The sequence below is a fragment of the Haemaphysalis longicornis genome, unplaced genomic scaffold (assembly GCF_048455015.1).
Source record: "Haemaphysalis longicornis isolate Haplotype H1 unplaced genomic scaffold, Haemaphysalis longicornis Haplotype H1 scaffold_26, whole genome shotgun sequence".
NCBI classification, from domain to species: domain Eukaryota; kingdom Metazoa; phylum Arthropoda; class Arachnida; order Ixodida; family Ixodidae; genus Haemaphysalis; species Haemaphysalis longicornis.
Window position 1 is genome coordinate 2,052,173 of NW_027526319.1, and position 26,543 is coordinate 2,078,715.

General features: G+C 45.1%; 1 protein-coding gene and 1 non-coding gene across 2 annotated transcripts in view; one reads left to right on the forward strand and one right to left on the reverse strand.

The window, feature by feature from the left end:
- LOC144172791 (cytochrome P450 3A4-like) overlaps positions 1-26,543 on the reverse strand; it is a 62,566-nt gene that overhangs the window by 30,315 nt on the left and 5,708 nt on the right. Inside the window, exons 2-9 of the mRNA XM_077701397.1 lie at positions 19,230-19,329; positions 18,922-18,974; positions 15,961-16,057; positions 11,144-11,269; positions 10,486-10,723; positions 9,583-9,713; positions 6,735-6,828; positions 699-762 (exon numbers count right to left, since the gene is read on the reverse strand). Coding sequence (XP_077557523.1) covers positions 699-762; positions 6,735-6,828; positions 9,583-9,713; positions 10,486-10,723; positions 11,144-11,269; positions 15,961-16,057; positions 18,922-18,974; positions 19,230-19,329 — 903 coding nt within the window. The remainder of the gene's footprint in view (positions 1-698; positions 763-6,734; positions 6,829-9,582; positions 9,714-10,485; positions 10,724-11,143; positions 11,270-15,960; positions 16,058-18,921; positions 18,975-19,229; positions 19,330-26,543) is intronic.
- Positions 12,423-12,494, forward strand: Trnat-cgu (transfer RNA threonine (anticodon CGU)). Its single transcript has one exon. It is a non-coding gene; the product is annotated as a tRNA-Thr (tRNA).

A 26,543-nucleotide genomic window follows, 5' to 3' on the forward strand; every position in this document is an offset into this window, starting at 1 on the left:
ATTGTGTGAACTTTCTCACGTGAGCTCAGTATTAATTTAATTTGAATGCGGTTCGGATTCGACCGGGCGAACTTTACAACGATAAAGTTTGAGGATGTTTATGTTACTTGGAGCGATTATTTACCAATGAGACTTGAACAAATCGCAGTTGTTTAGTTTATGGGCTAAAGTAAATCTCATTTATAAATTTTCGTATAAAGCCCAACTACGAACGTGCAGACGATGGCGTCAAACCGAAATGATAAAAACAATTACTACGACCTTCGGACTAAGGGTCACTTTGAAATATGCAAGCTCACTCATGCAACAAAGTACACATATCGAAACGAATTTTGGTAGCCTTGGTGCTATCACCCGGCATTACCTCATATTTGAAACAAAAGAACTTCTGAGAATTATAAGCAAGCGATAGGCAGAAATGACATGCCGTAAAGCCACTTATTCTCTCCATATCCCTCTGCTCCGGTTTGAAGCCTGGAAAGTTTGCACATAACGTTTGCTGCCTATAAGAAACGGGGAGCTATGAGCGTTTGCGCTTTTGAGGGAGAGTTCATGTGAACCGCATTGTCCGCCTTTTGCAGGCTGGATATGAGTTGTACATATAGGTCAGGCCACACATTTGCACAACACGCTTCAAAAATATCAGCTTTTTCTGCATGAATTCATTATTCCTACAAAAAACATTGCAAAAAACTTACCCCGCAGTGAAGATGGACATACAGTTTGAGGCGAGTCCGTCCATATCGGCTGAGCTTAATGACTCTAAGTTTAAATGAAGAAGAAAAAAAGAAAAATGTGAGAATAAGATTTATATACACGCAGGTATGGGCATTTGCAACCTATGGTCGAAGTATTTTTAACCCGATGGCATTATGAGGCTCATTTGCACAGACGTCTGCTATCAGCTGTACTCCTTAAGCGTGCGCGGAAATACGTCGCCCCTGCTAACCGGAAACTGTGACAGCGGCAGCCAGATACCATGGTTAGCTGAGTATGGAATACATAAGCAGCGACAACTGGAGTGTGAAAAGGAGGAAAGAGGAGAAAAGTGTAGTTATTTTAGTTGGCACGGTCCTGCGCAGTGAAGTCAGTTTTACGCCTCATTGTTAGTCGCATGGTCAACCGACAAGGTTGCCAGCCGTGGCCGCAACCTACGCCGCCATACCAAGACACCTCTGCAAACGTAACTCATCCACGCGGCAGTTTTGCCCAACCCTACAAAATAGGCGCAAAATAGCAATGCCAGACTGAAAAAACCAAGGAAGGCCTACACGTTGGCCAGAAACAAACAAAAAGAATTCAAAATAAAAAAACTCGAGAAAATAGCTCAAACCTTTGAATATTTTTCGATTCTCTAATAACCCTGCCACCACCGAGAGCTCTGTCCGGCAAACTGTAGATTACGCCATGCGGGAAAGCTAAACAATCACACAAAGTGTAGGTCACGATGGAAATCACAGCGAATGTCACGCAAGAATATTCGGCATTGCTCTGCATCCCAGCGGCGAAACCGACCACAAAATGGCTAAATAAAAAAAACCTTTAACAATGTCGCCCCGAACGAAACATGCTAACAAGGGGTATCGCTGAGAGGGGAGAAAAAAAGCAGTAAGACTTGTGCAGGCACTGATAGCAATCGTCATTATCATCATCAGGCTAAAAAGGTCTACTTCGGGAAGAAGGCCCCTGCCATGGACCTCCAACTTAACCGGTTTTGTGATGCTTAGTTCCACAGTTTACCCCCTAATTTCTCTATTTTTCCATCCAATCGGTTACTGGCCTTCCCCTTCTTCTAGACCCATCTTTTGGTATCCACTCCGTTACCCTAATTGTCGACCGGTAGTCGGTTTGCCTCACTACATGGCCAACCCAAGTCAATTTCTTTTTCTGTTTTTCCACTATGATATCCTCCATTATACTTTGTTATCTGATCCAGGTAGCCCGTTTCCTGTCCCTCCGTGTTACTCCTAACATTCGTTCCATGGCCCGTTGACGCGAGCTAAGTTTGATTCTTAGTTGTTTAGTAAGGCGCCCAGTTTCAGCTCCATACGTGATAACCGGCAGCATGCACTGGTTGTAGATTTTTCTTTTTGAGTGACAGAGGTAGCTTACGTTTTATTATTTGGGAGTGCTTGTGGAGTATTCCTCAACCCATGCCTATTCTGCGCCGGGTGTCTCTTTTGTGCTTCGGGTCAGCACTAGGCACCTGTCCGAGGTAGTTGCATTCTTTAAAGCACTTTACTCCTTCAGCTGATGAAGCCGGTTTTTACATGCCTATTTCTGATTACTTTGATATATTCATATTTATTTTTAAACCAATGGCCATCCTATCGGATTGTAGTTCCTCAAGCACTGATTGATTGATTGATTGATTGTAGGGTTTAACGCCCCGACGCAACGCAGGCGATGAGGCGCGCCGTAGTGGAGGGCTCCGGATTAATTTTGACCACCTGGGGACCTAAAACGTGCGCCGAAATCTCGTACACACGGGCGCTTTTGCTTTTCGCCTCCATCAGAAAAGCGTCCGCCGCGGCCGGGAATCGAGCCCGCGACCTCGTGCTCAGCAGCGCAACGCCCTAGTCCTCAAGCACTCTTCGCAGGTGTTCTGCAGTCTTACTCGGCAATACTATGTCGACCAAAGTCCTCAAATTGCATACGTATTGCCCTTTTATTCTTAATCCTACGTATTCGCAGTCACGCTTTCTAAACGCCCCATCCAGACATGCTGTGGATAGTTTTGGCGAGATGGTATATCTCTGTCATACTGCCTTTATCGCTTTGCTTTTGGAGGGTTACCGCACCCGTGCATTCTTCATATATGTCTTCTAGAAGTTTTGTGTAGGTCTTCTCTATTCCGTGGTCGTTTAGTGCTTCTAAGACGGCGGCGGTGAGTGCAGAGTCAAACGCTTCCTTATACTCGATAAATACCATATAAACGAGTTTAGTATATTCTCCGCGTTTTTCTATCACTTAATTGACAACAAAAATGTGATCCATGGTTAAGTACCGCTCCCTATAGCCACACTGGTCTCTGGGTTGTAAATACCGACTGTCACCTATGCGGCTTACTCTAAGTTTGTGAAAAAGCCTGCACAAAACAGAGAATAGGCTAATGGGCCAACATTTCTTAAGATACCTTGGAACTCCTTTCTTATGCATGAGACTAATGTTGGCGTTTTGCAGGATATGGGCACTTTTTGCGTTTTCAAACACTCCGAAAATATTACAGTGAGTTTTTTTTTTCAGAATAATATCTCCATCCTTCATTCAAAACATCAACGGTTATGCTGTCGTCACCTGCAGCTTATCCTCTTTTTATAACTTTGAGAGCATTTCTTGCCTTCTCTTAGTTACTAGTGGCGCATCGGAAGTTAGGCTTGTACTATCAGCAGTTTCCCCTGGTATAACGTTACTGGCATACAGCCTGGTGTGCAATCGCTCTGCTATTTTTTTATCCCGTCCAAGATGTGCGTTATGTTACTCTGCTCGCCTCCGGGTGCGTATTTCCTGTCTTTGCCGATTGCTAGCTTACTCTTATTTGCTTTCAAGCTTCCCACCATTTGCATCGTTTCCTCGATGGCTGTGACTGCCAGGTTATACGCACGAATTTCGTTTGCTTTGTGCGAGTTAATCACTTTCGAAAGCTCGGCTACTTCAGTCTTATCTGCAGTATTAGACCTTTAAGGTTAATAAGTTTGGAAATTGGTTGCTTTGTCTTTTCAGGTAATTTTCAGCTTGTTACCAACATGTTGCTTCTCCCAAACCTGCTGCTAATTCAATGATTGCCGGTGTTAGGTTCTCACTTAGCCTGTCTTCACTGACCTCGTTGTGCTCAACTAGAAGCACAAATGTGTTTTGAACAGTTATTTTACACTTTGATCTGGGTCTGACTGACTCCATCGGGGGTTTCTTAGTTATCATGTGTTTCGTATTTTCTTTGTTGAGACTCAAACTTAGCTTGCGTCTAATCATCCTGTGACCGCTGCTTCCAATCTTACTTAGCACCTCTATGTCTTGCATAATTACTGGGCTGTTACTTAAAATTAGGTGAAATTCTTTTTTCTGGTTTCATCAGGACTTTTGCAAATCCATATCCTATTTTTTCTTTTCTAAAAGGATCTGTTCATGAACCTCAGGTTATTTCTTTGTGCATATTCCCACGGGTTATTCTGCTCGACTTTTTCGAGTGTTAGTACTGCAGTTTCCAATTGAACTTTCTCCCATTTGCGTCTTACCAACCTTTGCGTTAAGGTCTCCCATCACAGTCGTGAACTGTCTTGTTACTGTCCTCATTGGTAATGAAGGAGGCACTGATGGTGAACAGAATGTTCTATATCCTGGTGTAACGAAAACTTATACGCACTCATTACCAAATAAACAGGATCTTTACTGCAGCATATCAGACAGGCCCACGGTTCCTATTTTCACGGTCACTGGAAAAGTGCTCACATTCGGTCCTGAAAATGTTTTTAAAAAAAATATGGATACAAAATGAGTGGCTGGGAAACACAATAACGAATGAGCAATCCTAGTTAATATAGAGGCACGACTGGTAAAATACAACTCAATGTTATGATGAACATGTCATAGATACAACGACTGCATAAACGCTCTCCCCTAATAAAAGATACAGATCCAAACCTACACACGAACACCTGACAAGCCATGACCAAATTCCTTCTAGGAAAGTTTCAAAACGACATCCATAGTACGATTCCGGCGTGGCAGAAAGTATGAGTGAAACAATTTTCCTTATGATCTACGTGGCCATCGTTGTGACTTCAAAACCCTGCTACTCACAGAAGTAGAAGACGTGGAAAATCAGCACCATCCGCTCGGCGGTTTGCCTGTCGGGCCTATCGACTAGAAGCTTAAAAATCCTTACACAGTACAAAAAACCAATAGAGTTTTGGATGCGGGTAAGCTACTGAACACTACAATAAGATTTCCCACTCCACACTGAATAGAGTCCACATCACAGTAATAATCTGCCATAAGGGTCTGGAGGGGAACGACGCAGTCGCCCAAGAAACACGAAAACTTGCTCTCAATGCTTCCTGTGACGACAAATCTCCAACTGCCACTCAGAAAAATTATAACGACCGTCTTCTCAACCTGGGCCTATGAAGAATATATTTCGTTGTGCCGAACTTTCTGCAGGACAGATACCAATACTTGTATCCACAAATCAAAATGAGCGAAGATTTTTGGCAGAAAACATCCCACAATAACTTACAATATCTTTTAAATATGACATGTCCCTTCTACTCAGACATGAGAGGCAGCCGTAAGAAGCTTATCGCCTCAACATGAGCGTCAACTGTTTTGAAGGGTATGGGGGAGGAGCTGATGTACCTGGAGTGCTGAGCTTCGTTTTCGTTCGGACTGTACCCATTTACCCACTTTTCCCAAACTTGCACTATTCTTTACTCTATAGAGGCCTAGCGAAATGGAGACCCATTTTTCTCGTAGCCCGCAAGGCATAAGTTCAGTCTGGCCAGAACATTACAGAACAAATGCGTGTAAGCACTGACACTCTCGCCTGAAATCTCAAACTGGCCAGAACCCCGAAACTTCAATCTTTCCTGGGCACACAGAAAGGGTCACTGAACGGAGTTTGTCGAAGTTGTCGAAGTCGATTGCCTTCTTCAACCTGAGGCAATTGGCAGCGAAGAATCGAACCTGCACACCAGGCCTTACATTGGGGGGGGGGGGCATAAATGTCATGCATGACAAAAGGTACGGGTACTTGTACACTTCACTGGAAACGACCAGACCTAACACGTTCAGGCGTTCAGAAACAACCAATGGAGTCTACAAGCTGTGTTTCATTCGAAAAGATATGTTTCAATAATTGATACGAGAGAACACCTATCAAGTTATTTTCTCAACCAGTTATAATGAAGCATGCGATTGCCATTAAGTATTCTATTGTTATTTTTGCTTTCGTTTGTGCGTCCACCTGTCACGACCGTGTGGCAGGCCGGCACTTTCTCATGCCATAAAAAGCGTCTTTTTTGGGCTACACACCACGTTTCCTGAGGGCTGTACTGGCGAAAACAAAAACATTTCTACTGATTGAATGATTGATGTTTAATTTATTTTTTTTATTTATCTATTTAGTTATGTATTTATTTATTTATTTTTTTATTGATTGATTGATTTGCTTATTGATTTATTGATTTATTTAATTGAATAATTAAAGATTGATTGATCCGTCACTTTTGCGACGGACGCAGTCAAAACTTCGATTCTCCAAGAATAAATTGACTCTAACCCGGGATATGATTTACCGGTTATACCCATATTCTCAACTGGTGGCATTTCACTGATGGCAGAGTGGAACGCGGTGATCGGTGCTGAATGATGCGATAGCTGTAGCGCTCGACAAAAAAACACCTATGTTTAATGGCCTGTTATGTTATTCACAGCTCGAGGATATTAGTCAAACGGAGCGAAAATTTCTCGGCGTAAACGGCCTAATTTTGTGATTTGCAGCAGCACTACCCATACGCAGCAGTCCATGGGGAAACAATAATGCGGGAACACGCGATAACCGTTTGGTGTATGCTTGAAAAATAAAGTGCAGCCGGGGCAGCCTTATTACCTGTATATTTCAGAAAGCAAAGTATATAAAGTTCAGTCACGTAAAATAATCCACCAGAAGTTGAGGGACGAAGAACGGGGTGCATAATTGGCTTGAGAAAATAAAACATACAAGATATACCATGTACCTCTATTATTTTCTTCACCAGCACCAGAGCAGAAAGCCTTCCTGCGGCCGAGTTCGTTGTCCAAAAGGATTTGGGCGAAGTCGGGCCGGTTCACCTGAAAGGTGAATTATAGATATTTCTTTAAAATACGCAAAAGATCTCAGTCTTGTCAATTTCTGTTCACCACGACTTCAACGTCTGTCGCAGTTTTAATGAGCGATGACCAGCTGAGATTTTTTGAACCTCTTACAAAAAAGTCTGCCGGAGCTGCGCCTCCAACAGCCATAAGATGTTTTCACCCGGCCGTCAAACTTGCTGAAAAGAAGTTTCCCTACGCCGTATTTCCAATCTTTCATAGCTGTCCGCCCAGCCGCGTGTCTTTGTCGGCCTTTTTCAGGGTTGGTGGGTCGTTTTTGGGGGTTCAAGCGTTCCCCGTTTAGTTAATCCCTCTGGAAAAGGCAAGATTCATGTATCTCACAATACGATAAGCCGCAAGAGCAACCGTGTTCGTCGGTTTCCGGAAAGTATGTATTTCCTGTAACAAAATGTACTTCGCAAATTGTACTATCGAAAAGGTGCCATTGAGACTGCTGATCTGCTGTACACATGTAGATTTATAAATCTACAAAGTTACATGTACCTTTATAAGGCTTTGCAAATTTCCTCCGCGGATATCTCGCCATAAAGAAAGATTTAATACGTTTTAAAGCAGTCATTATGGCAAAACGCCGCGTTTTAAATGCAGAGCATTTCTTTAACTCACGATGTCACCCGGCGTTGGCGTGCCTCGGTATCCGCAACAGCCGTTCCAGGTGCGCCCTCTCCCCCACTCCTCCTCGCCTGCTCTCCGCTGCTCCTCGCTTTCGCACTTCATCTCACCCCCACTGCTCTCTGCGCATGCGCCGCATTGCTATGGCAACGGAGGCGCGTCGCCTGCGTCGTCTGCTTCCTCTCCGCCACGGCTGCGCTCCGCGGCGCCGAAGTCAAAGGAGAGCGCGCGGCCTCGTCGGCGACAGCCGTTCCATGTGCGCCCTCTCCCCCACTCCTCCTCGCCTGCTCTCCGCTGCTCCTCTCGTGTTCTGTGCGTGTTCGGATCGCGTTCAGCAACAGGTGGGGCGCGCATGCGTCGTAGTTTGGCGCGGGAGCAACAACAGTTGTGGCGTGATCGTGACGTAGTCGTGACGTGGTCGTGGCGCGGTCGTGCCGTGATGGGGCGGTTCTCAGCGTTCGCTCTCGCTGTCAATTTCTTTCGAACCAGATAATAAATGATGTCACGTGACCTTTTAATTACTACTCCTCATTAATTAAAATAATAATTATAATAACAACAACAACAATTACAACCAACAGCAACAACTGCAACAACATTAACGTAACCCCCACCTACATAAGGTCGTGCGCCCCCCGAAAATGCTCTGCATTTGACCGTGCCCCTCGCGAGGGGGATGTTTCATAAAATTTTTGTTCCTGCGTGTATTTGCGTTCAAGCACTCTTCCACCTGGTTTGGTCCGGGCGGTTGAAGTGAGTGACAAGTGTATACATTCAGACTAAAATTTTTTACTTAAAAACGAGCCTTTTTGAACTCACTATGCTCAATAAAAGCATTTTTTCTACCAAACAATGTAAAAAATAAGAATCAAACGTCGCGGCACACGACATCAGCAGTGACTCAATAAAGGGAGCAGTAAAACATGCATTTTAGTGCGTTGACTGCGCGGTAGCATTAAAGGATACAATCAAACAGAACTAGATGTCCTGCTAAAATTGCAGAGTCACGTACCTTGCTATGGTCTTTAGGCAGCTACAGTTCATCTCAGAATTATATTTTGACTTGATAGAGACCTCATGGGAAAGTAGATAAGGAGTCGCCAGAGCTTCATCAGTTTTTTTTTGGTATCTAGGCTATTTGTTTGAATTTTTCGGTAAAATTGTTATCATTGTTGTCTGCTAAAAGGCGACTTTTTGATGACTCGAACTAGTATTGTGTCGTCTGCATGGCCCAATAAAGAAGTGCTAAGAGTAAAGCAGACTAATAAAAAATTTTGGAAAAAATTATGAATAGCGGAGTCAGATGGAGAGATAGATAGATAAATTAAGAAAAAGAGAGAGAGAGGAGGCGATAGAAAGAAAGAGAGGGAGGCAAATAAAGATAGGGAAATTTTTTTATGTAGGTCGATCTGGTCAGGCGGGCATAATGGCGTTGCTTGTTGCTTCAGTCGATTCGTGAACATATAATGAGGGTTCAATGGGTCAAATGCCAAAGCACAAACCCTTTGCGATATGTCGGGTACAATTGTACACGCCACTTTAAAAAGCATTTATGAGGTACAATCGTCGTCATCACCAGTTGAAAAGCTCCGCGAGCATTAAAATTTAATCCTCTACAGCGGTAACTGCGATTGCTGGCTGAGCGGTTCAAGTGGGGTTCCTGAACACCTACTGAACTGTTCAACAACAACTACTTCACACGGCGCGTGAAGTAGGTGTTTTTTGTTTTACGTTTTCAATCTAGTTAAAACGTTTATCAAAGTAAAACCTAAGCTGTCACTTTAATATATAAGGGCTACAGATCTGACTATTGTGTATACGTTTTATATTGTAGCAGTATTTAGAAAACGGTGGGTACGTTTACGATAGCGGGTTTGCAATTAGGATTATGACGAGACCTAATTTATTAACTAGTTATGAGATCGATCGAGTTGTTTATGGTTTTTATATCGCAAACAGTTAAAAAGAAAGAAAAAGGAGGAACGATCACACGAACACACGCACAAACATACACAGAAAAAACTGCTACAAAGGCAGTCACAAACTTGCTTGTAGTCCAAAGTCTCTAAGGAAAGCCTGAACAAATACACAGGTGAGTACCTCTGGATTCTTTCTCCGGAATTCGATTACAAGCTTCGCTTTGTTGGCCATTTCAGTGAGTGGATTTTCGACGCAGAGATTGATAAGTCTGAGGGGTAGCTTGAGCAACCATGGCCAGTGGTACAGGTTCTCTGGAAGACCACCATGAAACCACAGTTTTATGGATTGTTTCTTCAGCACCGATTTGTCACAATTACATCAAAGTATAGCATATACAATCAGTTCGTGGGCATTCTAGTGTGTTTCCTGCAAGATCTGGGGTTGACCGTAGACTGAACGTGGGGTAAAAAAGCGCATACATGCAATTTGCCTATTCTCCATTTCACCAACCTTGCGAGGCGCTGTTAAGAACCGGTGGCTCTGCAGCGCTCCTTGCATTGTGCGAAAGCAGTGACGGGCAACTCAACCCGCGAAATAAAGGCGGTCTGGAGTTGCGCGACAGCGTTTCAGTCTGGTGAGCGTGCTCAATGAGCTCAAACCCATGGTGGTTCCTCGCAGTGTGTGACCTTGCATTTCTTGTGTAATTCCTGGGTTTATATATTTTGATGTAGACACCATGACCTCCTACCTTGATCTTACACAGCTTCCTTAGTCCTTATATCTGGCTTTTTGCAGATTGTTGAAAGCAAATGTCAGACTACGAGACCCTTACCTCGGACCGTAGAACGAACGTGCGCAATACAGTAACCATGACATTCGGTCTAATATTCTTCTAATTAAACCAGATTACCTAGTAAAGTCAGAAAAAATTGGGTATTGAATGGAGTCATATTCACAAGCCTAAAGTTGTGGGCACGAGCCAACCCAATATTAAATTGCGTTTATGATTTCGGGCCACTGACGATTAACAAATATAGTAACTTACTGTTACATACCGGCACTTAGAGTCGCACGGTCACTTACGGCTTATGTGGTACACGTATCCTTCCATGAAGTTACGAAGAACCCTACGTGCCACTTGGAACAGAGGGCTCTGCGGGTTCCGCTGCACGTCCGTGTCGATGCCAAAGGCCATCTTCGAAATAACGTCGAAAGTGAATTGCTCGCAGTAGCTCGTGATATCGAGTTCAGCCCCTCCTTCCGCGTTCACACCAAGGTTCTCAATAAACTGGCGCTGGGCGTCCATTAGAGAAGGCATCACCTGTGAGAAAGTGGAGTTCTCGTTGTGTGAAATTCTGGCATTTTAAACGCGTCCGCAATTCCACAACGGTAATACGTTTGTAATGAATAGTTGAGAATTCCCCTGCTTTGGAGATAATATTCTGTACGAAAACAAAAAGATTGTCTATAGTTTGTCAGTTAAAAAGGGTCAAGGGTGACCAGATTGAGTTTTCTGTACATTCGCACTCCAAAGTGCCATTACAATTTTAGATTACAGACACTATCACCTAACGAAACATTTACCACTCCCGGGTTAATCAACCACACTGCCTTTTTTTATTTTGTGGCCGAACTACACTCAGAGCCTTTGCTGACGGAATATTTAGGTGTAGCACTCGAGAAGAGGAGAGGGCCGCAAACGAGCTAAACAGTCTCAAATCTGAAAAAAGAGGCACCATACCATTTTAAGTTTCGCTGGGCTGAAAAATTGGCCCATGCAAGTCCTGGTGTCCTTGTGCACTCTTCCCTTGGAGAACGCCACTTGCTTTAAAAAGAGAGGCTGCAGCTCGTACATGTGTAAAATGTGCTGGTAAAAAAAAGACAAATAAGACATATTTCGTTTATCACTTAACAATCTTTATTAATACCCAATGGTACATTACTTTGTACAAGGAGTGTTAATAGTATACAATGTACATTATACTCATTAATACTATAGTTATTAATAAACCACGAATTACAGCAGTTTTCTGTAACCCCAATTTTTCCATTAAAGCCCACTTTTGGATATGACACGTGAATTCCTAGGTGGTACATCTCCAACGCGACCTAATTATAACAAATACGCTTAGAACTGATGGCAACATATAGCTTCAATGGTAGGACTTCAGGGCAAATATATATATGTGTATATATATATATATTTGAGAAGAGAAACTACGAACAAGGTAAAAGCACGATTGTTGCAAGTCTCTTTGCTGAAACGTTGGCAACAATCGTGCTTTTACGTTGTTCGAAGTTTTTCTTCTCTTGTGTTCTCTACCACCTTCAAAGTTCTACTGCTCCCTAAATATGTATATATATATATATATATATATATATATATATATATATATATATATATATATATATATATATATATATATATATATATATATATATATATATATACATATATATATATATATATATATTTGAGAAGAAAAACTTCGAACAAGGTAAAAGCACGATTGTAGCAAGTCTCTTTGCTGAAACCTTGGCAACAATCGTGCTTTTACGTTGTTCGAAGTTTTGCTTCTCTTGTGTTCTCTATCATCTTCAAAGTTCTACTGCTCCCTAAATATGTATCTATATATGTATATTGAAAGGCGAGGATTCGAGGCAGCCTTTTATTCAGGCGATCGGGGCCGAAGAACACCAGATCACACAATGATGATGATAATCTACAAAATGAAGAAGTGGCGGAGGCCACTGTGTGATGATGGGGATTGACAGGTGATGCATAGAAATGCGCCCTTGTGAGGGGATTGGCCCTCACACTAGTTCGTCCCTCCAAGCGATGCAGCCACCTGACTCAATCCATCCCCACACTATTTCCTCCCTCTTCGCGAAGGAAGGCGCCCGTCGCCATCAGTCCTCACAATATATATATATATATATATATATATATATATATATATATATAGATAGATAGATATATATATATCTATATAGCACAGAAAGTGAAGGAGAACACAGTCGCCCAAATAGCCGAATTGGTAAGGCATTCGACACGTAATCGAAAGGCGTGGGTTCGGTCCCCACTCTGGGCGCGTGTTTTTCTTTCTTTCTTCTGTATGTTAAAAAAAATGTTTACTTCATTAACCGTAGTGAAAAAGAAAAGAGCCTCACAACACCCCTATGCCTCCTTTGGCGTTGTAGGCTGCTGACCTATCTTTCTGTATTTCTTCAACGAGCCCCTCATTTCCTTACTATATTATTCTGCGAAAGCCTAGCGAGGGTCTCGGTTGTGGCAGCCTTGATGCCTCGGTAGCATAAGAGGGCTTCCCACCAGTTACCCACTCATGACAGGCTGTAGACGTCCGAGTCACGCCCCGGGGGTTGAAAAGAAGGTCCCCTTCTCCCCGTGTAGTCAGAGTGGCGCTGGCTACCACCCTCAAGCGTCAGATACACTTCTAGTAAATATAAAAAGCACAGAAATTGAAGGAGAACATAGTCGCCCAGATAGCCGAATTGGTAAGGCATTCGACATGTAATCGAAATGCATGGGTTTGGTCCCCACTCTGGGCGCGTGTTTTTCTTTCTTTCTTCTGTATGTTGAAAAAAATGTTTACTTCATTAACCGTAGTGAAAAAGAAAAGAGCCTCACCACACCCCTATGCCTCCTTTGGCGTTGTAGGCTGCTGACCTATCTTTCTGTATTTCCTCAACGAGCCCCTCATTTCCTTAGTATATTATTCTGCGAAAGCCTAGCGAGGGTCTCGGTTCTGGCAGCCTTGATGCCTAGGTAGCATAAGAGGGCTTCCCACCAGTTACCCACTCATGACAGGCTGTAGACGTCCGAGTCACGCCCCGGGGGTTGAAAAGAAGGTCCCCTTTTCCCCGTGTAGTCAGAGTGGCGCTGGCTACCACCCTCAAGCGTCAGATACACTTCTAGTAAATATAAATAGCGCAGAAAGTGAAAGAGAACACAGTCGCCCAGATAGCCGAATTGGTAAGGCATTCGACATGTAATCGAAAGGCGTGGGTTCGGTCCCCACTCTGGGCGCGTGTTTTTCTTTCTTTCTTCTGTATGTTAAAAAAAAGGTTTACTTCATTAACCGTAGTGAAAAAGAAAAGAGCCTCACCACACCCCTATGCCTCCTTTGGCGTTGTAGGCTGCTGACCTATCTTTCTGTATTTCCTCAACGAGCCCCTCATTTCCTTACTATATTATTCTGCGAAAGCCTAGCGAGGGTCTCGGTTCTGGCAGCCTTGATGCCTAGGTAGCATAAGAGGGCTTCCCACCAGTTACCCACTCATGACAGGCTGTAGACGTCCGAGTCACGCCCCGGGGGTTGAAAAGAAGGTCCCCTTCTCCCCATGTAGTCAGAGTGGCGCTGGCTACCACCCTCAAGCGTCAGATACACTTCTAGTAAATATAAAAAGCACAGAAATTGAAGGAGAACATAGTCGCCCAGATAGCCGAATTGGTAAGGCATTCGACATGTAATCGAAATGCGTGGGTTCGGTCCCCACTCTGGGCGCGTGTTTTTCTTTCTTTCTTCTGTATGTTAAAAAAATGTTTACTTCATTAACCGTAGTGAAAAAGAAAAGAGCCTAACCACACCCCTATGCCTCCTTTGGCGTTGTAGGCTGCTGACCTATCTTTCTGTATTTCCTCAACGAGCCCCTCATTTCCTTACTATATTATTCTGCGAAAGCCTAGCGAGGGTCTCGGTTCTGGCAGCCTTGATGCCTAGGTAGCATAAGAGGGCTTCCCACCAGTTACCCACTCATGACAGGCTGTAGACGTCCGAGTCACGCCCCGGGGGTTGAAAAGAAGGTCCCCTTTTCCCCGTGTAGTCAGAGTGGCGCTGGCTACCACCCTCAAGCGTCAGATACACTTCTAGTAAATATAAATAGCGCAGAAAGTGAAGGAGAACACAGTCGCCCAGATAGCCGAATTGGTAAGGCATTCGACATGTAATCGATAGGCGTGGGTTCGGTCCCCACTCTGGGCGCGTGTTTTTCTTTCTGTCTGCTGTATGTTAAAAAAATGTTTACTTCATTAACCGTAGTGAAAAAGAAAAGAGCCTAACCACACCCCTATGCCTCCTTTGGCGTTGTAGGCTGCTGACCTATCTTTCGGTATATATATATATACATATATATATATATATATATATATATATATATATATATATATATATATATATATATGTATATATATTTATATATATTATATATATACAGAGAGAGAGAGAGAGAGAGAGAGAGAAACAATACTTTGGAGCAGGTAGTGTCCTAAGACCTCTGCCAACCTTTCGACAACGCATAGTCTCAGGCCGCTACCTTCTCCAAAGTATTATTTCTATCTTGTGAGCAGCTTCAAAGCCACACCGTTTTCTGATTGATTGTAGGTTTTAACGCGCCGACGCAACGCAGGCGATGCGGCGCGCCGTAGTGGAGGGCTCCGGATTAATTTTGACTACCTGGGGATCTTTAACGTACGCCGAAATCTCGTACACACGGGCGTTTTTGCTTTTCGCTTTCATCAGAAAAGCGGCCGCCGCGTCCGGGAATCGAACCCGCGACCTCGTGCTCAGCAGCGCAACGCCTTAGCCACTGAGCCACCGCGGCGGGTACAACGTTTTCTCACCCTCTCTCTCTCTATTCAGATAGTATTCAGTATTCAGATAGTGTAAGCTCTTTACAACTTTTAGGTGAAATTACGGACAAGAAAATGGAACTCGTCGGATTGATCATGTCATTTTTCTGCTTATAACAGTATGAAGCCTTTATATGCACTTTCTCTTTAAAGTAACGTCTTTCAAATTGAAAGTACACTGTTATTCTTTTACACTGGATTGACAGCTTGAGAGCAATTCCACGAAAGTTTGGTATTCCGCAAGCTTGTTATACCACGTTTTTGTCTTCGAATGTTGGAAACGGGAAGGCCTTTTGAGCATATTGGTATAGAGTGCCGACAAAACAAACTGCAACGGCTCTTCTTAAATTCTTGACTATGTGGCGTGCCGTTTAAGCCATCAAGCTAGAGTATGCTCGTATGAAAAATGTTTATTATGTCTAAAACATTTCATACCAGCGATACTTGAACTGTGGACCTCGATTTGAAGCACATCTTACTCGATTAACGAATACTCTAATATCTGTAATATTGCCGTTGGTATGTTATCACACCAGTGGATCGCTTGTTACTACCGCTTGTCTTACACAATCTGCATTGTTATCCTCCTTATCCTACGCCTGGTGTAAATCCTTTTCCGAGTTTCTGTGAGTCATCTGGATAAAGAAAGGATTGCTATTTATTCAGTTTTTGCAAAGGCGTAGACGGTGCGCAGTATTGTGGCCTCCCCAGAGATAATCGTGTGACTGTTTTTACAGAATAAAGTACATTAGGTGAAAATTTTAGGGTGTGCTTGGTTGCACTTGCGTGTAGCCTAAGATCAGACCAGTTCGTTAGTTTCACTTTTCGATCGCCTATTTGTTAGCGTATATTTGGAGTACACATTAGTAAAAGTTTTTAGGTGTATGAGCTGTTGAAAGTTTACTTACTCCACGCCCATTAAAGTTGCTGAAGTCCTTGGTGCAGATTTGCTTAATCATGTCCAGGTCCTTAATGACAACGATGGGAACGTCCCCCAGAAAGAACCTTGAGGGATATGCAGAAGGAATTAACGCAGATGCCCACTCTAGCAACAATGACATGTATCCACAATGGCATTAAGATGAGCACACTGAAACAAAATTAGTGCCCTTTAACTCTGTGAAGATGGATAGCCTGCAAAGCTGGATGCAGTCCACAGAGTGCGCGAAACAAAACACGTTTATCGTAATTTGCGATGCAGCATATTTCTTAGCCAATTAGCCGAATGAACATCACACGAATCCAAGCTTTGTTCTTGCAGATAAACATGGAACTGCCTGTGTCCCTCCCGTGTCGTAAGCATCTTACTGTTTGTGTCAGGCCGGGTTCAGACCATTGCCGCACCGGTCGTATAAATTTTAAAGAATGACGTCATTTTACCTCTCAGCCAACCGAACTGCGTGACATAGAATTTTTTACGTCCATAGACCACGATACGAGTTTTGCATCGATAATCTGAACATAGCCTAACACATAACCCAAGCCGCTCTACCACTAAGCAATCCGGACAGGTCCCATTGGACCGTTTAACGTCCGCGTTTACACGTCGCGTCAGCACAACGGACATGCCATTTATGAGTACGGGCATGAAACCTATACCTGCGCGTCCACGCCTCCACTCCTTCCTCTCACTATTCTCCACTACGAACCTGCGTACGCATAAGCCGGTAACCGGTCATGTGCGCTTGCTAAGAAGTGACAGACGCCGTCGAAACATCCCCTGAAAGCCCTCTGAAGAAGCGATATTGGCTCACGCGTGCGTTCGATGCGGGCACTTTGCTGTTCATCCGGGAGAGATTCGCCGCTTCTCGACGAGCTCAACTTGAGGCGGTAACAGCGGCGCCGAAAGCTTTCCGTTGTTTTTGCACCCATTCGCGCTTGTGTCCGGGACAATGCTTCAATTCGTTCTCTTCTTCTTACAAATGAACGGCATGTATTCGTTCCATAACGAAACAAAGCCTGGAAGCCCTTGATTTCTACTCTCGCGTACAAACATGTGGCTGTCCGTTTTCCTTCCCTCGTGTGCATCTTACTGTGTGTGTAAGATGTCTGTGTAACACATCAAACCACACCCGAACGACTCTATTGAGGAGGACAGCCGACTAACCGCATTGAGCCATGTAATTTTGACATATAAATCTCCCACCAGCACAACCGGCGCTTCATCGGTAGCGGCATGAAGCCTAGCTGTGCGTGCACGCCCCCCCCCCCCCCCTTCCTTACCGCAAACCATGCACGAATAAACCGGCAACCGGTGATGGCGCATAATAAGCGTGAAAGACACCGGGAAAATGTCGCTCGAAAGGCCATCCAAGCTGAATAAGAAATAGGAGTTCAAGCCGGCGTTCCAACTGGGAAAGTTTCTCTTTTACCGGCAGGGATTCGGAGCTATTTGGCGAAGTGAATTTGAGTGGAAACGGCGACGGCGGATTTTGGTCGTTTTAGGGGGCAGCCCTTTGGCAGCCGTTACCTGGGCTTCACGGGAGCAGCTTCTGTTCACATCCACGTAACCCAGTGAGCGAACGCGGTAACGACGAAAGAAAAAAAATGGAGAGGAGCGTCTAGCGAAGGGTGAAGTGGAGTACGACACGTGCGTCTCTCTCTCACTGCTTTTCTCTGATACATGTTTCCGGTGTCGCCGCCAAGGAGTGCCCTTCCCCTGACACATTCCCCATATGCTGTTCTATTCTCTACTAATCCAAACCACGTGACGTTTGCGTGGGAGGTTCGAACACGATAGGCAACAACAGGCTCACTGCTGCCTTGTGCGGGGCTAATCCGAACCACGTGACATTTCCGCGGGAGGTTCAAACACGATTTGCAACATGCTGGCCGGCGGCGGCGCACTGCCAGGCAGCTGCCGATTAGCGCACGCCGCCGTACGTTCGCTGATCACGCGAACCCTCCCTGAGACGCAGCCGAAATGTGCCGTGACCGATAAGACTGAAGCTCGTGCTGAGCACAAATTTCGAAGTAGGGAGTTTAGTAATCGTCAGTGATTTTTTTACGCCCATTCGTGCTTCTGTTTATTTTTCGCAATCATCTCATAACCGCACTACCGCCGTTAGCTGCCGACTGCGCAACTTGCCAAAGGGGCATTGGTGAAGGTGAGGGGGTAAATAGTTGTGAAATAGGTGTCGACTGTGGTGACGATATGCCCCGGAGCGGCACCGAGTAAAGTGATGACATCGGAATGAAAATTGGGGGGACGGGGGTTGACATATACTGCTTTGCAGTACAAAGCGATTGATTTATTGATTGTACGGTTTAACGCGCCGACGCAACGTATGCGATGAGGCGCGCCGTAGTTTATGGGCTCCGGAATAATTTTTTCCGCCTGGGGATCTTTACGTGCGCCAAAGTTTCGCACACACGGGCGTTTTCGCTTTTCGCCTTCATCAGAAAAGCGGCCGCCGCAGCCGGGAAACGAACCCGCAACCTCGTGCTCAGTAGCGCAACGCCTTAACCACTGAGCCACCGCGGCGGGTGCAGTAATTAGCGAGCTGTTGTATTGATAAAGCCACAACAAAAGAGTATGGTACGGCGCTCACCAAATATCAGATGCCTGACTTTTCTTCGAGTCATTCAGGATAGGGCATGCTTATTCTTAACGGACAAAAGTTTGGCCCTACTGCAACCGTTTACAAAAGGGCTTAAAAAGCAGTTTACATGTGATTCACACGTGGGATAGGGCCATTCACGGCGACAAATTTTCTTCACACCTTTCACCCGTTTATTGCGTACTGATTCAAAATGTGTGGCGCAATCACATCAGTCAGCAAGCCCACCCGATGGTCTGCAACAAAGGCTAGTAAGTGTTGTGTTGGGAAAACGCGCATTGGTAACTCAAAGCAAGTAATCTAACTTACCCAAAAACGTCCCCGTATTCTTTCAGCCATCGAGCCAGACTTTCGATCTGCGTCTGAAACCAGGAAGAGTTAACAACATTCAGCGTCTCCGCCACTTAATAGCAATATTCCTATCTCACAAGAAAATAATATGTTTGCGTGTGCGATAAGAATATTAAGCGGAAGTCAGACACGGACGTGAAACAAAAATTATTTGCTGTATATATTCGTTTGCGATAAACTCATCTATGCGGTGGCGTAGAACAAGAAATATGATGCGCCGGCATTGAATCCAATGTGCGGTACGAACAAACAGTGCGTTGACCCACCGGTTTCCAAAATGCGCTGGCATTTCCGTTGATGAGGCTCTGAATCGGTGGTCCAGGCACACCAGTGTCCTTAAAAGCATTGAAGCATTTCCGGCGCTCTCTGCACGGCAAAGACCCGTAAAAACAGTTAAGCAGTAGAATCTCTGCCAGATTAATAGCTAATGGTACAGGAAGTGACCGGAAAAAGAAAAAACTTTACAATGCCTTTCTAAAAATGTTTCTCACAGACGTTCCTCGAAGCAAAACTGCGTGAATTCGCGCCAAAACTTTCGCTAACAGTGCGTCCGATCTTCAGTAAAACTGCGTGGAACCACCAAATCTTCAAATACCAAAATCGCACACGAAGAAAGAACTCACGCAAGAACTTTTGGCACACTAAGAGAGCGCGATCACGAACAATGTAAATGTATACCGATACCTTGTTTATGAGATAAAGGTGTAATTTTGTACTCCTTCATGATGGATGCATGCATTGTCTTGTCTAGAACCGTTCCTTTTTCACAATTCTGAAGCACCCGCTATGACACAATCGAATCTCGGTTTTGCACCCGCGTCGTGTGTCCAGCCACCTTACAGCTTTTCGGTCGACCCGCCGGTGCGTGAGGAAATGCATTAGCTTTTGCCGGAGACTTTCCCACTGAGAAAGCATTCAATTTAAAAGGTTACTGCTTAGCTCAGCAAGGCCGGGTTCTGCAAGTCAAAGCTTGGATGATCAGCTCGGCGGAGATGGACCAGCGTCCTCGCCCCTTCCGTTCATTGCACAATGGCTGAAATGAAGCATCGGACAGGTGCCTATTCTCGCCTGCATTAATTTACGGTAAATTCGCAATGTTTTTCGCGTAAGCAACACGTAATCAATCAGTGACGTGATGCACGTATGGCTATGATGACATCCAGTGTAATTTGATAAAGATAACAACCAAGCTATGAAGTATTGCGCATTAAAGATATGAAAATACTTGGTATGTAATATAAAATTACGACTGGAGGTTAGGTTTGCAAGAGACAGGAACTTCTATAGGTTAAAAGTGCCTTCAGAACCATAAAGCGATAGAGTAACGTTGATCCAAAAGCTAGCAACAGGCGGGTGTTGAGCTCAAGTACATCACAAAAACATTTAGGGGCGAAGCTCCTAAAGCCATGGGTCTGTCCATCCCTTGTGTCTCGTGGTACGTGACCGCCGCATGCTTTCGGAGATCTCGCAAAGTGGGCCGCGTTGCACGCGCAAGAACCGGCAGCAACCGGCAGCGCAAGCTTGGCACCGGGAGCGCGAGCCTGTCTGTGTTCGCCAACGGAAGCGCGAGCGCACGTGCACTGCGAGGGGGAGATCACGCAGGAGATCACGCCACGAACGCAGGCAGTCGTTCTCGGAGATCGAACGAGACGCAAGGACCTTTGCTCGTTTCCGCTCGTCTTGTTCCAGCACAAGTTCGCCCTAAATATCTCGTCTAGAAAGTCGCGCTTAAACCACGCGTTGCCAGCTTCGTGCTGAGCTCGCTTGATGCGTTTTGCAGCCGCCTCGCGAGCTCTCACTGCATCGGGGTTTGCCTGCCGATACGAGCGCTTGCTTGCAGTCTCACGAACCCTACAACAACAACAACAAACGAACAAGAACAAAATAAAAGAACAAAATAAAAGTTGATTTGTACAATGTACGCACACAGTCTTACGTCTTTCTTATTGATGTAATGGGCGAACTTTCACGGGAGACTTACGGTTATCGATGATCTCCCCTCTCGAGCTTCGCCCCACTTATCATCATTCATTCCGTGGATATGGCGAGATTTTTTTTGCTGAACCTATTTATTCCTTTCAATCACTTCTAGTAGCATAGCTGAGCTCTCTGCTTCAATGCAAGCTCTGGCGCATCATCACCCTCCCGGCCATCAGCGCCGCCACGCTGTGGTCTGCTGCTATGCTACAATTTTATGGGGTGATCACAGAAAAAGACGGCTATGACCATCGCTTGTGTGACCCGGTAAGGAGCGCCATACGCTACGCCTGATAACGGTTGAGCGTGCCGATGCCGCCGATTCATTCATGCGTCAAGCTCGAACTCAATGAGCGCAGTAATGAATAAAACTGCCGCCTCTTTTGTTGTTTTTATCTTGAAATCTATTATGTGACCCACCAGCTTTTCAGGAAGAGTGCGGACAAATGCCACGCGTTGGGCTCTTCATATTGAACAGGCTTGTACTGCCCTCATATTTTACTGTTACGCCAAACAATTATTTACTGTTTTAATGGCAATTATAAAAAACAAAATACGTGACGTTATTTTGATAGTAGTTATCGCTGACTTGAAAACAGTCAAAACTACTGTTTATGTTTCTAGATCACAGTTTTAAATTGCGCGTCATGCGAAACGGCGGCAGCTGCAAATTCACGGAGATTTGACTGTGCCGAAGCTCAATGAGAACTTTTGCATGTTTCACTGCAACAGGATCCGCCATTTGCAGCTTTTACGTAACATCACGTCACGTTTACTCAAGCGGAAGTTCCCAATGTGTAATGTAATTTTTCCCGCCAACAACCTAAATTACGTCGCGCCTTCTCAGCCAATCACAGGGAGGGAGTGATATACCAGGCGCATTTTTGTTGAATAGCAAATACAGGCCTGTATTGTCATGTACGTTGCACTTCGTCTAGTTTTGCATTGCCGGCCAAGAATTAGGCGCTCTCAGTAAAGCGAAACAAGTCAAACGTGAGGTCTTGTGCCAGTAAGTATCATGAAACGTCAAAATGACGAAAGCACACAAAACCGCTTTGTCACCAAGAAGCATGTCACAAAAATTGAGAGCCAATCGGAAAAGACTTCCGGGGTTTTCACAGTTCACTGTGAATTTAGTACGTCGACAATAGGTCCCGGCTACCGCGAGGAAATGCAAGGTGGCAGAGAGAGCAGCATCATAAGTTTTTCAAACGATCGTCGACTCACGTGATCATTCACGTGGAAACAGGTGGCGAGGCTGCGCGCTACCGCGGCGACAAGTCCCACGGTATCACTTCAAGGTCCAACTGTCACGCAGGACGAGACTCGCTGGACTAGCCCAGTAAAGCTTTCACTTTGAAAAAATACGTGATCAAGAAAGTCGGCTTACTTGTCGCGAGGGTAGCTATCACGCATTGTCTTTTACACACATGCGCAGAGTAAGGTTTTTACCTACAGGTGCTCCAAAGTTTAAACGGAGTGCGAGAGACGTGGCCGGGTCGGACAAAAGTGCGTGTTAGCGCGATCATCGAATAGCGTACCGCAGATAACGAGGGGACGGGTGCACATCTGGCTGACCCAACTCGATAATCTGACACTCGTCTTGTCGCCTGCTCGCCTGCTCGCCACTGTGCCTGGAATGGTTCACGCACGAGTACTTTACGGTTTCTGTTTCTGGGGGATCAGAGTTGTTTAAGCTCTCTGCTTCCTCAGAAATGCCACACCTGTCATATGCAGCCATTCCATCATTCCCGAATTGCTCGATTATCAGTTTCTTGCAAGCAGCTGTGGCTAGAATCATACTTGGCTCAAGTAAGCGCATAATATAAACAAAAATACTCAAAAAAACCTGCGGAACTTGGCTGAATTAACTTTACATTACAAATGAACAATCAAAGAGTATTAAACAATAAAATAACAAATAACAAATAAAGAAAAGGATTAGCACGAGGGTCATTTTTTAAGGGCATTGTACTAGGAATGGAGCTTTAACGAGTGGCCCGATTTGATGCTCAACGCTGCGGGAATCTCACTCAGTCACGTTTTCTTGGTTTGTTCGTTGGTGTATTTTTATGAACACTTGGAGTTGTTCGATGAGAGTGAGAGAGCCGAGTCGCAAGACTTTCATGTCGATACCTGCGGTTGGTTGTTGTGGACAATGAGAGGCCTAGTGTGGAATATTGTTACGCCGTCTTCACTCTGTGTTGTGCCGTCTCTTTAGAAAGCGGAGATTTTGAAAAAAATCTCATTTTTTTTTTTGGGGGGGGGGGGGGGGGGTGGGACGGAAGAGGCGACAGAGTTAGGGGCTGGCAGATGGGTGCAGACCCCGGGATGCTGTAACCACTCAGTCATGTTCCGCTAAGTGTGTTTGGGCATTTTCCTGTGTAAAAATAAAAATGTGCAGCATTCCGAATCGTATGCACTGACATGCAAACGCAAATGTCATCGCTAGTAAATTACACAGGTACAACTACAGCCTCCAGAGTCATGAGTACTTCATCGCGGGAACCGATATGCAGTGGTCGCGTATATATAGGACGAAACCAATCGCTACAATATCACCAATGGATAACGTGTCACGCCGCGATACCCTTCTTTTTCATGATAATGCACTGAAGTTTGTTTGTTAAACCCGATTTCTATTGAAAGGAGCCATGAAGAGAAAACACAAGTTTGGTTCATTCGAAAGGTTGCCTCGTTAGAACCATAACGACACCACTTATAAGGCAAACTTCGCTCAAATAAGCTAGCTACATAATTAGGACAAAAGGAAATGACCATGCGACCCACCAGCTCATTTTCCGCAACAGAACCTATGATGTCACTCGAGAATGCTCTGCGATTGGCGGAGGCCGGCAAAAGCAAACGCATGTTAGGCAGGGCTTACAGTTTGCATAGCGAGCTATATGCCCGTGAAACATACTGCACATTCTTTTTATGACAAAGAACGGTGGAGTAAACGGTTGAATTTCTGAACGAACACGCAAGCGTGTGTGCCAATGCGTACGAAACTACCGCCGGCCGAGCTCGACATCTCGCCGTCGCGCAGATAAATTTTCGGGTTCGAGGCTCTTAGGGGCCGACGAACCATTCCAGCACGTACAGCCGCGACCCTGCTTGTTATCTTAATCCCTTGACAGGATGTTGGCCGTCATATCGCCAACCAGCAAAGGTAAAAATAGAAACGGGGGGAGTAAGGAACAGCAAGAAGCGACGAGATAGTGCCAGTCGTCGCATATGTTTCGAATGGTGTTGGCTTGCTGCGGTCGTTACGAGCTTGTTTCTAGTTTACAACCACTGAAAACTTCAGTTTGTTCGAGTACTTTACAATGAAATTTCGTTGCTGCGTTTTGAAATGCCCATGTAGTACTGGCAAATCGTCGAGGGAGTGCGACATCCCGGCCGGTGAAGAGATCTCCTTTCATGTGCTGCCAAACGACGAACCGAGGCGAAGCAAGTGCCTACGTTTTGTGAACTTTGCAAACGGAGGAGAAAGGGAGCTAAATGAAGTACGAGTGTGCTCGCTTAATTTCCGACGAATTGATTACGGCAGGGACCCTTACGTTACCTCACTCCTGGGACATGCTGGCGCTCGTCGCCGACTTCGTCAAATCGCCGTCAAAGCGCTCTGACCTTGGGGGAAAAATGCTGTACACAGCGCGCATTGACGCTCGTATATTTCTGGACGGAGCAGAGAGCTCGCGCGAACGGCTTTCCATACACGACACCGGCCAACTGGCATAAGCGATACTGCTGCTGAAATTGAACTATTATTAACCGTAATAAAAATACTGCACGTACGTACCAGTTTGTATTCGTCCGTCGCGACGGGGCTGACGAGGCAGCGGTGCCGACGGCAGGGCGTTCGTCTGTTGTGGCTATCGCGGAATGGTCGCTTTCCCGTCCACCGCGTATCCCACAACTCCTGCCGCTCGTGCACTTAGAAGCATTGAGTGTTCAAGTGGTGTGAGGTTGTTAAATGCAAGCCCGAGCTCCTCGGCGAGAGTTTTGTTCTCCAGATCAGGTGATTCCATGACTAGGGCTGCGGGTGCACTAGGTTTTACTAGTATTTTTAAAATGGCCGCCGTCTTGGTTTCGGCACGAGTTTCGGTTCCTGTCTGACTCCCGCGTGTGGGTGCTATATGGAGTCGACATACTAAGTATCTGTTTCATGGACCGGCTCGTATGACGCCATTGTTCACGTCACCAAATGTGCAATTTAAGCGGGAGATGTAAAAGTTTGGCTTACATTGCCGTATTTCTCAGTGAATAAAGCATCATTTGCTTCCGGGAAAGCGCTTGGGGTACTATGAAACACCTAATCTTTCGAATAAAACAAACTTTTGTTTTCTCTTCATGGCTCCTTGAAGCAACTGGCCCCCAATCGGTTCACGTCCTCAATTAACCGGAGCACCAATTACAACTACCAAAGAAAGCGGCCACTGCAAGCATGTATTTTGCGGTTTATTCATTTTTAAGCGTTTTCTTGCCCAAAGCATGGCTCTGGCCACTGCTGCTGATTGATTTTCGAGCGTTTAAACCTGATGGTATAACGACCATCATGCAGAGAGAATACAGAACCACGGTTAGTGGCGTACACAAATAGTTTGCGGTCGTAACATAACCGAACCTCTCCCCCGCCGCTGAAGATTAGTGTTCATCCCGACGCAAACAGATTCATACATAAAGCATTGCACGCGTCCCTAGCGAGCAAGCAAGGCAGAAGCACCGCTTCACTTCAGCCTGCGATAAGGCGGGTGTCAAAACAAAGAGACGGGTGAGCCGGGCCGGATGTGTACACGCACTCGGCAAATATCCGAGGCGCAACTATATACAGATCGCGCTGGCGTGCGCTTTTTCCGGGCCGGCCACCGCTCTCGTGCTTGGAGCACTTGTACAAGTTCAGAAGAGTAGTTTCACGCGGTATTATACAAAGCGGCCCCTTGTATACCAAACCAAGCCGCACAACAACACAAAAATGTCACGTGATGTGAAACGTAAATGTTTTAAAGTTGCCGCCATTTATTGTAATTAAATATCCTTTTACTGTAATTAATTCTGAAATTTTTGTACGATGTTGTGTCCGGTGCTTTAGGAAAATGATGCCACAGACAACTGCGCCACAAGACACCCAAGCGACGCTTACAGCCATTTCTCTCTACTGATCACTGCTCCTTTTTGTTTTACTGCAAAAATAAGGAAATGGAGATATTGCCAGCAGCCGGATGTTTAGCCGGTACGGATATTACGCCGGCCTTGTCTTCTGATTGGTTGTTCAGGCTTAAATCACGGTGACTCGTATGCCTGCCTTAGCATGTAGGGCAGTCAGACGTGGTTAGGGTGGCGCAGTTGGTGGGCCTCTGATATGTGATCGCGAAGTGGAAGGTTCGGTCCTATTTTCTTTATTGTTGATTTTTATTAACTTTTTTCTTGTGATTTTCTTTTCCTGATTTGTTGTGTTTATTTATTTGAAATATTCCATATAGGTAAGAGAGACCCAATCGGTTCTGTTGCACCATTTTATGTTATTTGCTTTTTCGAAACGTTCTTTTATGTGTTGGATTATGTTAGGATTCATTAGGTTAGATGTTCGCTTACATTGA